The 16,003-nt window shown below is 45.2% G+C and overlaps 1 protein-coding gene across 1 annotated transcript in view; it reads right to left on the bottom strand.

Moving 5' to 3' along the window:
- Window positions 1-16,003, bottom strand: part of mcu (mitochondrial calcium uniporter) — a 135,672-nt gene that overhangs the window by 51,776 nt on the left and 67,893 nt on the right. The window contains exon 2 of the mRNA XM_046368473.1: window positions 7,664-7,762. Within this exon, the coding sequence (XP_046224429.1) occupies window positions 7,664-7,762 (99 nt within the window). The remainder of the gene's footprint in view (window positions 1-7,663; window positions 7,763-16,003) is intronic.

The raw sequence follows: 16,003 nt of genomic DNA, 5'->3' as shown, positions 1-16,003 counted from the left end.
AAATAGCAGATACTACCAGGAAGTCCCAACATCCTGTCAAATACCAGATACTACCAGGAAGTCCCAACATCCTGCCAAACACCAGGAAGTCCCAGCATCCTGCCAAACACCAGGAAGTCCCAGCATCCTGTCAAACACCAGATACTACCAGGAAGTCCCAGCATCCTGTCAAACACCAGGAAGTCCCAGCATCCTGTCAGACACCAGGAAGTCCCAACATCCTGTCAGACACCAGGAAGTCCCAACATCCTGTCAGACACCAGGAAGTCCCAACATCCTGTCAGACACCAGGAAGTGCCAACATCCTGTCAAATACCAGGAAGTGCCAACATCCTGTCAAATACCAGATACTACCAAGAAGTCCCAGCATCCTGTCAAATACCAGATACTACCAGGAAGTCCCAACATCCTGTCAAATAGCAGATACTACCAGGAAGTCCCAACATCCTGTCAAATACCAGATACTACCAGGAAGTCCCAACATCCTGCCAAACACCAGGAAGTCCCAGCATCCTGCCAAACACCAGGAAGTCCCAGCATCCTGTCAAACACCAGATACTACCAGGAAGTCCCAGCATCCTGTCAAACACCAGGAAGTCCCAGCATCCTGTCAGACACCAGGAAGTCCCAACATCCTGTCAGACACCAGGAAGTCCCAACATCCTGTCAGACACCAGGAAGTCCCAACATCCTGTCAGACACCAGGAAGTCCCAGCATCCTGTCAGACACCAGGAAGTCCCAGCATCCTGTCAGACACCAGGAAGTCCCAGCATCCTGTCAAACACCAGGAAGTCCCAGCATCCTGTCAAACACCAGGAAGTCCCAGAATCCTGTCAAACACCAGGAAGTCCCAGCATCCTGTCAAACACCAGGAAGTCCCAGCATCCTGTCAAATACCAGGAAGTGCCAACATCCTGTCAAATACCAGATACTACCAGGAAGTCCCAGCATCCTGTCAAACACCAGGAAGTGCCAACATCCTGTCAAACACCAGGAAGTCCCAGCATCCTGTCAGACACCAGGAAGTCCCAGCATCCTGTCAAACACCAGGAAGTCCCAGCATCCTGTCAAACACCAGGAAGTCCCAGCATCCTGTCAAATACCAGGAAGTGCCAACATCCTGTCAAATACCAGATACTACCAGGAAGTCCCAGCATCCTGTCAAACACCAGGAAGTGCCAACATCCTGTCAAATACCAGGAAGTGCCAACATCCTGTCAAATACCAGATACTACCAAGAAGTCCCAGCATCCTGTCAAATACCAGATACTACCAGGAAGTCCCAACATCCTGTCAAATAACAGATACTACCAGGAAGTCCCAACATCCTGTCAAATACCAGATACTACCAGGAAGTCCCAACATCCTGTCAAATACCAGATACTACCAGGAAGTCCCAACATCCTGTCAAATACCAGATACTACCAGGAAGTCCCAGCATCCTGCCAAACACCAGGAAGTCCCAGCATCCTGCCAAACACCAGGAAGTCCCAGCATCCTGTCAGACACCAGGAAGTCCCAGCATCCTGTCAAACACCAGGAAGTGCCAACATCCTGTCAAATACCAGATACTACCAGGAAGTCCCAACATCCTGTCAAATACCAGGAAGTGCCAGCATCCTGTCAAATACCAGGAAGTCCCAGCATCCTGCCAAACACCAGGAAGTCTCAGCATCCTGTCAGACACCAGGAAGTCCCAGCATCCTGTCAAATACCAGATACTACCAGGAAGTCCCAACATCCTGTCAAATACCAGATACTACCAGGAAGTCCCAACATCCTGTCAAATACCAGATACTACCAGGAAGTCCCAACATCCTGTCAAATACCAGATACTACCAGGAAGTCCCAACATCCTGTCAAATACCAGATACTACCAGGAAGTCCCAACATCCTGTCAAACACCAGGAAGTCCCAGCATCCTGTCAAACACCAGGAAGTGCCAACATCCTGTCAAATACCAAATACTACCAGGAAGTCCCAACATCCTGTCAAACACCAGGAAGTCCCAGCATCCTGTCAAACAACAGGAAGTGCCAACATCCTGTCAAATACCAGGAAGTGCCAACATCCTGTCAAATACCAGATACTACCAGGAAGTCCCAGCATCCTGTAAAATACCAGATACTACCAGAAAGTCCCAACATCCTGTCAAATACCAGGAAGTGCCAGCATCCTGTCAAACACCAGGAAGTGCCAACATCCTGTCAAACACCAGGAAGTCCCAGCATCCTGTCAAACACCAGGAAGTCCCAGCATCCTGTCAAATACCAGATACTACCAGGAAGTCCCAACATCCTGTCAAATACCAGATACTACCAGGAAGTCCCAACATCCTGTCAAATACCAGATACTACCAGGAAGTCCCAACATCCTGTCAAACACCAGGAAGTCCCAGCATCCTGTCAAATACCAGGAAGTGCCAACATCCTGTCAAATACCAGATACTACCAGGAAGTCCCAACATCCTGTCAAATACCAGATACTACCAGGAAGTCCCAGCATCCTGCCAAACACCAGGAAGTCCCAGCATCCTGCCAAACACCAGGAAGTCCCAGCATCCTGTCAAACACCAGATACTACCAGGAAGTCCCAACATCCTGTCAAACAACAGGAAGTCTCAGCATCCTGCCAAACACCAGGAAGTCCCAACATCCTGCCAAACACCAGATACTACCAGTTAGTCCCAACATCCTGTCAAACAACAGGAAGTCCCAGCATCCTGTCAAACAACAGGAAGTCCCAGCATCCTGCCAAACACCAGATACTACCAGTTAGTCCCAACATCCTGTCAAACAACAGGAAGTCCCAGCATCCTGTCAAACACCAGATATTACCAGGAAGTCCCAGCATCCTGTCAAACACCAGGAAGTCCCAGCATCCTGTCAAACACCAGGAAGTCCCAGCATCCTGTCACGATACAGAGACTCTACTTCCTGTAGCATCAGCTCATGTTTCTCACCATCCCCCAACAGTAAACACAGACCGAATGTCACTAATGTGTACTGAGATACAACACACACACACAGTAGCTAATGTGTACTGAGATAGAACACACGACACGACAGACACAGCCAGGGAACCTCCCTTTTCCATTTCATTCAGAATATCAGGCAGGTAGCAGCGTATGTGTGTCTGTGAGTCTCCAAGCGTGCACATGGACACACACACACACACAAAAATCAAGGAAAGAGAGACTACTAGCTAATGCACTTGTCCACAGCAGAGCACTCAAGGAACAAAAATCATCTTCTCTTCATCAAATTTTAATTCCTTCCAAGTGTGTGTGTGTGTGTGTGTGTGTGTGTGTGTGTGTGTGTGTGTGTGTGTGTGTGTGTGTGGTGTGTGTGTAGAGCTGAGTAGCACTGGTGAAATATATACACCTTTCAACCTGTTCAATGTGTCCTCTATAGAGCTCCAATGAGAAGCTCTGATCTGACTCGGGGACTCAGTCAGCTCAGCTAATGTTACACACAGGGCCTCTTTACAATCAGCAGGGGGCACTACTGTAATAATATGAAGAAGTGGGAAACGCTTTGGCCTGTTCCTTCACACACACACACACACACACACACACACACGCTCACACACACACGCTCACACACACACGCTCACACACACACGCTCACGCCAGGAACACTGAACACACTCCAATTGGCCTACCAGGTGGTGGCAACATCCTGTCAAACACCAGGTAATACCAACATCCTGTCAAACACCAGGAAGTCCCAACATCCTGTCAAACACCAGGAAGTCCCAACATCCTGTCAAACACCAGGTAATACCAACATCCTGTCAAACACCAGGTAATACCAACATCCTGTCAAACACCAGGTAATACCAACATCCTGTCAAACACCAGGAAGTCCCAACATCCTGTCAAACACCAGGTAATACCAACATCCTGTCAAACACCAGGAAGTCCCAACATCCTGTCAAACACCAGGTAATACCAACATCCTACCAACAGATCCACAGAATGATGGTCATTGACTACAGTTCCAAGCTCAGAGCCCTGGGTCTGGACACCAAGCTCAGAGTCCTGCGAACTGGCATTGTGACACCTTCAACATGTTGCCAGGACAACAACCTGTCCCTCAACGTCAGCAAAAGAAAGGAGTTGATTGTTGACTTCAGGAAGCAGAGGAGGGAACAGAGGAGGGAACAGAGGAGGGAACAGATGAGGGAACAGAGGAGGGAACAGAGGAGGGAACAGAGGAGGGAACAGATGAGGGAACAGATGAGGGAACAGAGGAGGGAACAGAAGAGGGAACAGAGGAGGGAACAGAGGAGGGAACAGAGGAGGGAACAGAGGAGGGAACAGAGGAGGGAACAGAGGAGGGAACAGAAGAGGGAACAGAGGAGGGAACAGAGGAGGGAACAGAAGAGGGAACAGAGGAGGGAACAGAGGAGGGAACAGAGGAGGGAACAGAAGAGGGAACAGAGGAGGGAACAGAGGAGGGAACAGAAGAGGGAACAGAGGAGGGAACAGAGGAGGGAACAGAGGAGGGAACAGAGGAGGGAACAGAGGAGGGAACAGAGGAGGGAACAGAAGAGGGAACAGAGGAGGGAACAGAGGAGGGAACAGAAGAGGGAACAGAAGAGGGAACAGAAGAGGGAACAGAGGAGGGAACAGAGGAGGGAACAGAGGAGGGAACAGAGGAGGGAACAGAGGAGGGAACAGAGGAGGGAACAGAGGAGGGAACAGAAGAGGGAACAGAGGAGGGAACAGAGGAGGGAACAGAAGAGGGAACAGAAGAGGGAACAGAGGAGGGAACAGAGGAGGGAACAGAGGAGGGAACAGAGGAGGGAACAGAGGAGGGAACAGAAGAGGGAACAGAGGAGGGAACAGAGGAGGGAACAGAGGAGGGAACAGAGGAGGGAACAGAGGAGGGAACAGAGGAGGGAACAGAAGAGGGAACAGAGGAGGGCACAGAGGAGGGCACAGAGGAGGGAACAGAGGAGGGAACAGAGGAGGGAACAGAGGAGGGAACAGAGGAGGGAACAGAGGAGGGAACAGAGGAGGGAACAGAGGAGGGAACAGAGGAGGGAACAGAGGAGGGAACAGAGGAGGGAACACGCCCCGATCCACATGAAGAGTACTGCAGTAGAGAGTCAGCAGTATTAAGTTCCTCAGAGTCCACATCACAGAGGACTTGACACGGACCAACACCACCACTCTGGTCAGAGTCCACATCACAGAGGACTTGACACGGACCAACACCACCACTCTGGTCAGAGTCCACATCACAGAGGACTTGACAGGGACCAACACCACCACTCTGGTCAGAGTCCACATCACAGAGGACTTGACACGGACCAACACCACCACTCTGGTCAAGATGGCGCAACAGCGTCTCTACTTTCTAAGGCGGCTGGCTGCTCTGCAAATACTACCACCGCACCGTCGAGAGCTCCCTGACCGGTTGCATCAAACTGGACCGACCACCTGCTCTGATTCTCCACATCTTAGAACACATGCACTCACACACTCACTCATCCACCCACCCACTCACTCATCCACCCACCCACACACTCATCCACCCACCCACCCACACACTCACTCATCCACCCACCCACCCACTCACTCATCCACCCACCCACACACTCACTCATATACCCACCCACACACTCACTCATATACCCACCCACACACTCACTCATCCACCCACAGACACATCCATCCACCCACACACAGACACATCCACCCACACACAAAGACACATCCACCCACACACAAAGACACATCCACCCACACACAAAGACACATCCACCCACACACAAAGACACATCCACCCACACACAAAGACACATCCACCCACACACACAGACACATCCACCCACACACACAGACACATCCACCCACACACAGACACAGACACATCCACCCACACACAGACACATCCACCCACACACACCCACACATCCACCCACACAGACACATCCACCCACACCCACCCACAAAGACACATCCACCCACCCACCCACCCACATCCACCCCATCCACCCACATCCACACACCCACATCGACTGTGTACAAAATAACTCCTACTATTGAACGGCAGCCCCACGCAGCACAACTGACGCTACCAGACTCCTTTATGGTTGTAAAATACTGCCCAATTTATTCCCCCTTTCCCCAAAACACGGGTAAATATTGGACTATAAAAGGTGCCTTCCAGTTTTACACTGATGCTAAAATGTTTATTATATTCTACTGAGACATTGACTTTATGTTGGTATTCTTATCTTTTATTGTGTCTTGTTGTCCAGAAGGAAGCTGTCGTCAGCAGTCAGGTAGGTGCTGTATACTGTATCTATCCAGTATCTTCAACACACACCAGGATATTCCATCTATCTGCTGTAGTCAGTCTGCTGTAGTCAGTCTGCTGTAGTCAGTCTGCTGTAGTTAGTAGTCAGGTAGGTGTCAGCAGTCAGGTAGGTGCTGTATACTGTATCTATCCAGTATCTTCAACACACACCAGGATATTCCATCTATCTACTGTAGTTAGTCTGCTGTAGTCAGTCTGCTGTAGTCAGTCTGCTGTAGTCAGTCTGCTGTAGTCAGTCTGCTGTAGTCAGTCTGCTGTAGTCAGTCTGCTGTAGTTAGTAGTCAGGTAGGTGTCAGCAGTCAGGTAGGTGCTGTATACTGTATCTATCCAGTATCTTCAACACACACCAGGATATTCCATCTATCTGCTGTAGTCAGTCTGCTGTAGTCAGTCTGCTGTAGTCAGTCTGCTGTAGTTAGTAGTCAGGTAGGTGTCAGCAGTCAGGTAGGTGCTGTATACTGTATCTATCCAGTATCTTCAACACACACCAGGATATTCCATCTATCTACTGTAGTTAGTCTACTGTAGCCGACACGTTCCCCCCTCTGTCTACTGTAGCTGTTCCAGATCAACTCCTAGTGATGAGAATGTAATCTCTATGGCCCCGTCCAATTACACACACACACACACACACACACACACACACACACACACACACACACACACACACACACACACACACACACACACACACACACACACACACACACACACACACACACACACACACACACACACACACACACACACACACACACACACACACACACACACACACCCCGCGTCACACACACTTCCAAAAGGAGCAGGACTATAACATCTGCAGTTTGCGGTGGAGGCCTAGAGATGGATGATGTCTTCAGAGAGTCATCCCAGCTAGCGAGGCCTCTCCATTCTGACTCTAATGGAGGCTGAAGAGGCCTAGAGATGGATGATGTCTTCAGAGAGTCATCCCAGCTAGCGAGGCCTCTCCATTCTGACTCTAATGGAGGCTGAAGAGACATAGAGATGGATGATGTCTTCAGAGAGTCATCCCAGCTAGCGAGGCCTCTCCATTCGGACTCTAATGGAGGCTGAAGAGGCCTAGAGATGGATGATGTCCTCAGAGAGTCATCCCAGCTAGCGAGGCCTCTCCATTCTGACTCTAATCCACTCAGAAGTAGATGAGAGATTCTCTCTCTTTCACACAGTAGATTAGACACATTCCATCAGCCATAGAAACACACCCAGACAATACAATACCACTGAACAGAGGACACGGCACGGGACACACACACACACCATTACTCACCGAGACACACACACACACACACCCAGCAGTACTACTAACCTGGGTTGAGAGGGCGGTTGAGAGGCTGGTGGGAGTCTGGGTGAACAGTGCAGAGCGGGAGGCTGACCGCAGGCCATGTGCTCTCCTGACAGGCTGGTCCTGATGGAGAGGAGAGAACAACAGTCAGAACCCTGACAGAACCCGTCAGAACCCAGACAGAACAGTGCGTCTGTCCCACCCAGGATGAAGAGGACGAAGTTAGTAAAACCAACCCATAAGAGCTTCCCAACCCCCCACCTCCTGCCCCCCCCCAGGTTAGTGGTGGCTCTTAAGGCAGTGATGGTCACGGAATGTTGTTGACAGTAATTCGCCAGCCAAATGACCGCGGTCACCTTAATAACCGTTCGAATAGCAAAGATATATATATATATTTCTTTAGGTATATTTTCTCCTCTGTTCCTGACTGACTATGTACCAGAATGCCTCCAACAAATATTTACATCCTTCTAAAGAGAAACATATTCGATGCAAATATCAAAACCCACAACATTAAAAACAGACACATTCAGAGAACTACATGTTAATCTGATTCCCACACAGGAAGTGTGTGTCACGATGTCAGACATAAGTGGCTGTTCTATTCTGCATATGAGAGAAGAGCTGAAGAGCTGAAGAGCTGGATCTACAGAGCAACTCCCTCTGTAAAGCAGGGACGAGGGAAGGGATCGAGGCGATGAACACACACACACACAGAGCTGTCACTCAATGATGAAAGAGCGCCTGAGCCTGCAGCAATCCAGGACAGGATTAGTAACGTTTACTATCTACTGATCCATCTATCTACTGATCAATCTATCTACTGATCCATCTATCTACTGATCCATCTATCTATCTACTGATCCATCTATCTACTGATCCATCTATCTACTGATCCATCTATCTATCTACTGATCCATCTATCTACTGATCCATCTATCTACTGATCCATCTATCTACTGATCCATCTATCTACTGATCCATCTATCTATCTACTGATCCATCTATCTATCTACTGATCCATCTATCTATCTATCTACTGATCTATCTATCTATCTACTGATCTATCTATCTATCTACTGATCTATCTATCTACTGATCTATCTATCTATCTACTGATCTATCTATCTATCTACTGATCTATCTATCTACTGATCTATCTATCTACTGATCTATCTATCTATCTACTGATCTATCTATCTATCTATCTATCTATCTACTGATCTATCTACTGATCTATCTACTGATCTATCTACTGATCTATCTACTGATCTATCTATCTATCTATCTACTGATCTATCTATCTATCTATCTATCTATCTATCTATCTATCTATCTATCTATCTATCTATCTATCTATCTATCTATCTATCTATCTATCTACTGATCTATCTATCTACTGATCTATCTATCTATCTACTGATCTATCTATCTATCTACTGATCTATCTATCTACTGATCTATCTATCTATCTATCTACTGATCTATCTATCTATCTACTGATCTATCTATCTATCTATCTATCTACTGATCTATCTATCTACTGATCTATCTATCTATCTACTGATCTATCTATCTACTGATCTATCTATCTATCCATCTATCTACTGATCTATCTACTGATCTATCTACTGATCTATCTACTGATCTATCTACTGATCTATCTACTGATCTATCTACTGATCTATCTACTGATCTATCTATCTACTGATCTATCTATCTACTGATCTATCTATCTATCTATCTACTGATCTATCTATCTATCTATCTATCTACTGATCTATCTATCTATCTATCTACTGATCTATCTATCTATCTATCTACTGATCTATCTATCTATCTATCTACTGATCTATCTATCTATCTATCTACTGATCTATCTATCTATCTATCTATCTACTGATCTATCTATCTATCTATCTACTGATCTATCTATCTATCTATCTACTGATCTATCTATCTATCTATCTACTGATCTATCTATCTATCTATCTACTGATCTATCTATCTACTGATCTATCTATCTACTGATCTATCTATCTATCTATCTATTGATCTATCTACTGATCTATCTATCTATTGATCTATCTATTGATCTATCTACTGATCTATCTACTGATCTATCTACTGATCTATCTATCTACTGATCTATCTATCTACTGATCTATCTATCTACTGATCTATCTATCTATCTATCTATCTATCTATCTATCTATCTATCTATCTATCTATCTATCTATCTATCTATCTATCTATCTACTGATCTATCTACTGATCTATCTACTGATCTATCTACTGATCTATCTACTGATCTATCTATCTACTGATCTATCTATCTACTGATCTATCTATCTACTGATCTATCTATCTACTGATCTATCTATCTACTGATCTATCTATCTATCTATCTATCTATCTATCTATCTATCTATCTATCTATTGATCTATCTACTGATCTATCTACTGATCTATCTATCTATCTACTGATCTATCTATCTATCTACCGATCTATCTATCTATCTACTGATCTATCTATCTATCTACCGATCCATCTATCTATCTACCGATCCATCTATCTATCTACTGATCTATCTATCTATCTACCGATCCATCTATCTATCTACTGATCTATCTATCTATCTACCGATCCATCTATCTATCTACCGATCCATCTATCTATCTACTGATCTATCTATCTATCTATCTATCTATCTATCTATCTATCTATCTATCTATCTATCTATCTATCTATCTATCTACTGATCTATCTACTGATCTATCTACTGATCTATCTACTGATCTGTCTACTGATCTGTCTACTGATCTATCTACTGATCTATCTATCTACTGATCTATCTATCTACTGATCTATCTATCTACTGATCTATCTATCTACTGATCTATCTATCTACTGATCTATCTATCTACTGATCTATCTATCTACTGATCTATCTATCTATCTATCTATCTATCTATCTATCTATCTATCTATCTATCTATCTATCTATCTATCTATCTATCTATCTACTGATCTATCTATCTATCTATCTATCTATCTATCTATCTATCTATCTATCTATCTATCTATCTATCTATCTATCTATCTATCTATCTATCTATCTATCTATCTATCTATCTATCTATCTACTGATCTATCTATCTATCTACCGATCCATCTATCTATCTACCGATCCATCTATCTATCTACCGATCCATCTATCTATCTACCGATCCATCTATCTATCTACCGATCCATCTATCTATCTACTGATCTATCTATCTATCTACCGATCCATCTATCTATCTACCGATCCATCTATCTATCTACCGATCCATCTATCTATCTACCGATCCATCTATCTATCTACTGATCTATCTATCTATCTACCGATCTATCTATCTATCTACCGATCCATCTATCTATCTACCGATCCATCTATCTATCTACCGATCCATCTATCCATCTACCGATCCATCTATCCATCTACCGATCCATCTACCGATCCATCCACCTACCGATCCATCTACCTACCGATCCATCTACCTACCGATCCATCTACCTACCGATTCATCTACCTACCGATCCATCTACCTACCGATCCATCTACCTACCGATCCATCTATCTACCGATCCATCTATCTACCGATCCATCTATCTACCGATCCATCTATCTACCAATCCATCTATCTACCGATCCATCTATCTACCGATCCATCTATCTATCTACTGAGCCATCTATCTACTGATCCATCTATCTACTGATCCATCTATCTACTGATCCATCTATCTATCTATCTACCGATCCATCTATCTACCGATCCATCTATCTACCGATCCATCTATCTACCGATCCATCTATCTACCGATCCATCTATCTACCGATCCATCTATCTACTGATCCATCTATCTACCGATCCATCTATCTACCGATCCATCTATCTACCGATCCATCTATCTACCGATCCATCTATCTACCGATCCATCTATCTACCGATCCATCTATCTACCGATCCATCTATCTACCGATCCATCTATCTACCGATCCATCTATCTACCGATCCATCTATCTACCGATCCATCTATCTACCGATTCATCTATCTACCGATCCATCTACCTACCGATCCATCTATCTACCGATCCATCTACCTACCGATCCATCTACCTACCGATCCATCTATCTATCTATCTACCGATCCATCTATCTACCGATCCATCTATCTACCGATCCATCTACCTACCGATCCATCTATCTATCTATCTACCGATCCATCTATCTACCGATCCATCTATCTACCGATCCATCTATCTACCGATCCATCTACCTACCGATCCATCTATCTATCTATCTACCGATCCATCTATCTACCGATCCATCTATCTACCGATCCATCTATCTACCGATCCATCTATCTACCGATCCATCTATCTACCGATCCATCTATCTACCGATCCATCTATCTACCGATCCATCTATCTACCGATCCATCCATCTATCTACTGATCCATCTATCTATCTACCGATCCATCTATCTATCTACCGATCCATCTATCTATCTACCGATCCATCTATCTATCTACTGAGCCATCTATCTACTGATCCATCTATCTACTGATCCATCTATCTACTGATCCATCTATCTATCTATCTACCGATCCATCTATCTACCGATCCATCTATCTACCGATCCATCTATCTACCGATCCATCTATCTACCGATCCATCTATCTACCGATCCATCTATCTACCGATCCATCTATCTACCGATCCATCTATCTACCGATCCATCTATCTACCGATCCATCTATCTACCGATCCATCTATCTACCGATCCATCTATCTACCGATTCATCTATCTACCGATCCATCTACCTACCGATCCATCTATCTACCGATCCATCTATCTACCGATCCATCTATCTACCGATCCATCTATCTACCGATCCATCTATCTACCGATCCATCTATCTACCGATCCATCTATCTACCGATCCATCTATCTACCGATCCATCTATCTACCGATTCATCTATCTACCGATCCATCTACCTACCGATCCATCTATCTACCGATCCATCTACCTACCGATCCATCTACCTACCGATCCATCTATCTATCTATCTACCGATCCATCTATCTACCGATCCATCTATCTACCGATCCATCTACCTACCGATCCATCTATCTATCTATCTACCGATCCATCTATCTACCGATCCATCTACCTACCGATCCATCTATCTACCGATCCATCTACCTACCGATCCATCTACCTACCGATCCATCTATCTATCTATCTACCGATCCATCTATCTACCGATCCATCTATCTACCGATCCATCTACCTACCGATCCATCTACCTACCGATCCATCTATCTATCTATCTACCGATCCATCTATCTACCGATCCATCTATCTACCGATCCATCTATCTACCGATCCATCTATCTATCTATCTACCGATCCATCTATCTACCGATCCATCTATCTACCGATCCATCTATCTACCGATCCATCTATCTACCGATCCATCTATCTACCGATCCATCTATCTACCGATCCATCTATCTACCGATCCATCTATCTACCGATCCATCTATCTACCGATCCATCTATCTACCGATCCATCTATCTACCGATTCATCTATCTACTGATCCATCTATCTATCTATCTACTGATCTATCTATCTATCTACTGATCCATCTATCTATCTACTGATCCATCTATCGATCCATCCATCTATCGATCCATCTATCGATCCATCCATCTATCTATCCATCCATCTATCTATCCATCCATCTATCTATCCATCCATCTATCTATCCATCTACCGATCCATCCATCTACCGATCCATCCATCTACCGATCCATCCATCTATCTACTGATCCATCTATCTATCTACCGATCCATCTATCTATCTACCGATCCATCTATCTATCTACCGATCCATCTATCTATCTACCGATCCATCTATCCATCTATCCACCGATCCATCTATCCATCTACCCACCGATCCATCTACCCACCGATCCATCTACCCACCGATCCATCTACCTACCGATCCATCTACCTACCGATCCATCTACCTACCGATCCATCTACCTACCGATCCATCTACCTACCGATCCATCTACCTACCGATCCATCTATCTATCTACTGAGCCATCTATCTACTGATCCATCTATCTACTGATCCATCTATCTACTGATCCATCTATCTATCTATCTACTGATCCATCTATCTACTGATCCATCTATCTACTGATCCATCTATCTACTGATCCATCTATCTACTGATCTACCTATCCATCTATCTACCTATCCATCTACCTATCTATCTATCTACCGATCCATCTATCTACCGATCCATCTATCTACCGATCCATCTATCTACCGATCCATCTATCTACCGATCCATCTATCTACCGATCCATCTATCTACCGATTCATCTATCTATCTACCGATCCATCTATCTACCGATCCATCTATCTATCTATCTACCGATCCATCTATCTATCTACTGATCCATCTATCTACTGATCCATCTATCTACTGATCCATCTATCTATCGATCCATCTATCTATCGATCCATCCATCTATCGATCCATCCATCTATCTATCTATCTACCGATCCATCCATCTACCGATCCATCCATCTACCGATCCATCCATCTACCGATCCATCCATCTACCGATCCATCCATCTACCGATCCATCCATCTACCGATCCATCCATCTACCGATCCATCCATCTACCGATCCATCCATCTACCTATCCATCCATCTACCTACCTATCTACCTACCTACCTACCTATCTATATACTGATCCATCTACTTATCTATCTATATACTGATCCATCTACTTATCTATCTATATACTGATCTATCTATCTATCTATCTATCTACTGATCGATCTACTGATCTATATATTTATATAGTCAGTCAGTTTACCAGTCAGTCAGTTTACCAGCCAGTCAGTCAGTCTGCTTACCAGCCAGTCAGTCAGTCTGCTTACCAGTCAGTCAGTCAGTCAGTCAGTCAGTCAGTCAGTTTACCAGTCAGTCAGCCAGTCAGCCAGTCTGTTTACCAGCCAGTCAGTCAGTCTGTTTAACAGCCAGCCAGTCAGTCCGTCTGTTTACCAGCCAGCCAGTCAGTCCGTCTGTTTACCAGCCAGCCAGTCAGTCAGTCTGTTTACCAGCCAGTCAGTCAGTCAGTTTACCAGCCAGTCAGTCAGTCAGTTTACCAGCCAGTCAGTCAGTCAGTTTACCAGCCAGTCAGTCAGTCAGTTTACCAGCCAGTCAGTCAGTCAGTTTACCAGCCAGTCAGTCAGTCAGTTTACCAGCCAGTCAGTCAGTCAGTTCACCAGCCAGTCAGTCAGTCTGTTTACCAGCCAGTCAGTCAGTTTACCAGCCAGTCAGTCAGTCAGTCAGTCAGTCAGTCAGTCAGTTTACAAGTCAGTCAGTTTACAAGTCAGTCAGTCAGTCAGTCAGTCAACAAGTCAGTCAGTTTGCAAGTCAGTCAGTCAGTCAGTCAACTCAACCAATATCACACTGAGGCTAAGTACTGTACATCACACCAGAGAGAGAGGGGGGAGGAGAGAGAGAGCGGGAGGGCTGAAAGAGAGAGGGGGGGCTGAAAGAGAGAGAGGTGGGAGGGAAAAGAGAGAGGGGGGGGAGAGGGGGAGAGAGGGGGAAAGAGAGAGAGGGGGAAAGAGAGAGAGGGGGAAAGAGAGAGAGGGGGAAAGAGAGAGAGGGGGAAAGAGAGAGGGGGAAAGAGAGAGAGGGGGAAAGAGAGAGAGGGGGAAAGAGAGAGAGGGGGAAAGAGAGAGGTGGGAGGGAAAGAGAGGTGGGAGGGAAAGAGAGGTGGGAGGGGAGAGAGAGGGGGAAGGAGAGGGGGGGAGAGAGAGGAGAGAGAGAGAGAGGGGGGGGGAGAGAGAGAGAGAGAACATATCACCTAACACCGTAAAGGGGGAAGGAGTTGTCACGAGAATTTTCAATTCCAATGATAATAACAATCAATCAATAACTCTGACCAATCCCCGAGATCTGTAAAACCACGGGTTTAATAATAATTAGTCAAAGACTCAGCTTATGAAAAAAGATAGTACAGTTTACTCAGAGAACGTTCTAGAGTCAAGAATACAAAAACATCCATTTTATAGCTGCGCGCATACTTCCACACAAACAGTAGGTGAGTTTTATCCTTCTCCATAGTCCTCACCACTGTGTATCACTACCCAGCAGACAGGTCCATTCCTCGGAGATTAGGGAAACCTTGAGAAGTACTCCCTAAACCCTCATAAGTTCCTCAGAGGCCTAGCCAGGACGGTCCAAAAACAGTTTTAATTGTTCTTCTGTA

Source organism: Oncorhynchus gorbuscha, linkage group LG11 (genome assembly GCF_021184085.1).
Source record: "Oncorhynchus gorbuscha isolate QuinsamMale2020 ecotype Even-year linkage group LG11, OgorEven_v1.0, whole genome shotgun sequence".
Lineage (NCBI taxonomy): Eukaryota > Metazoa > Chordata > Actinopteri > Salmoniformes > Salmonidae > Oncorhynchus > Oncorhynchus gorbuscha.
The sequence above is the reverse complement of the archived record's forward strand: the minus strand, read 5'-3'. Positions and strand labels throughout refer to the sequence as shown.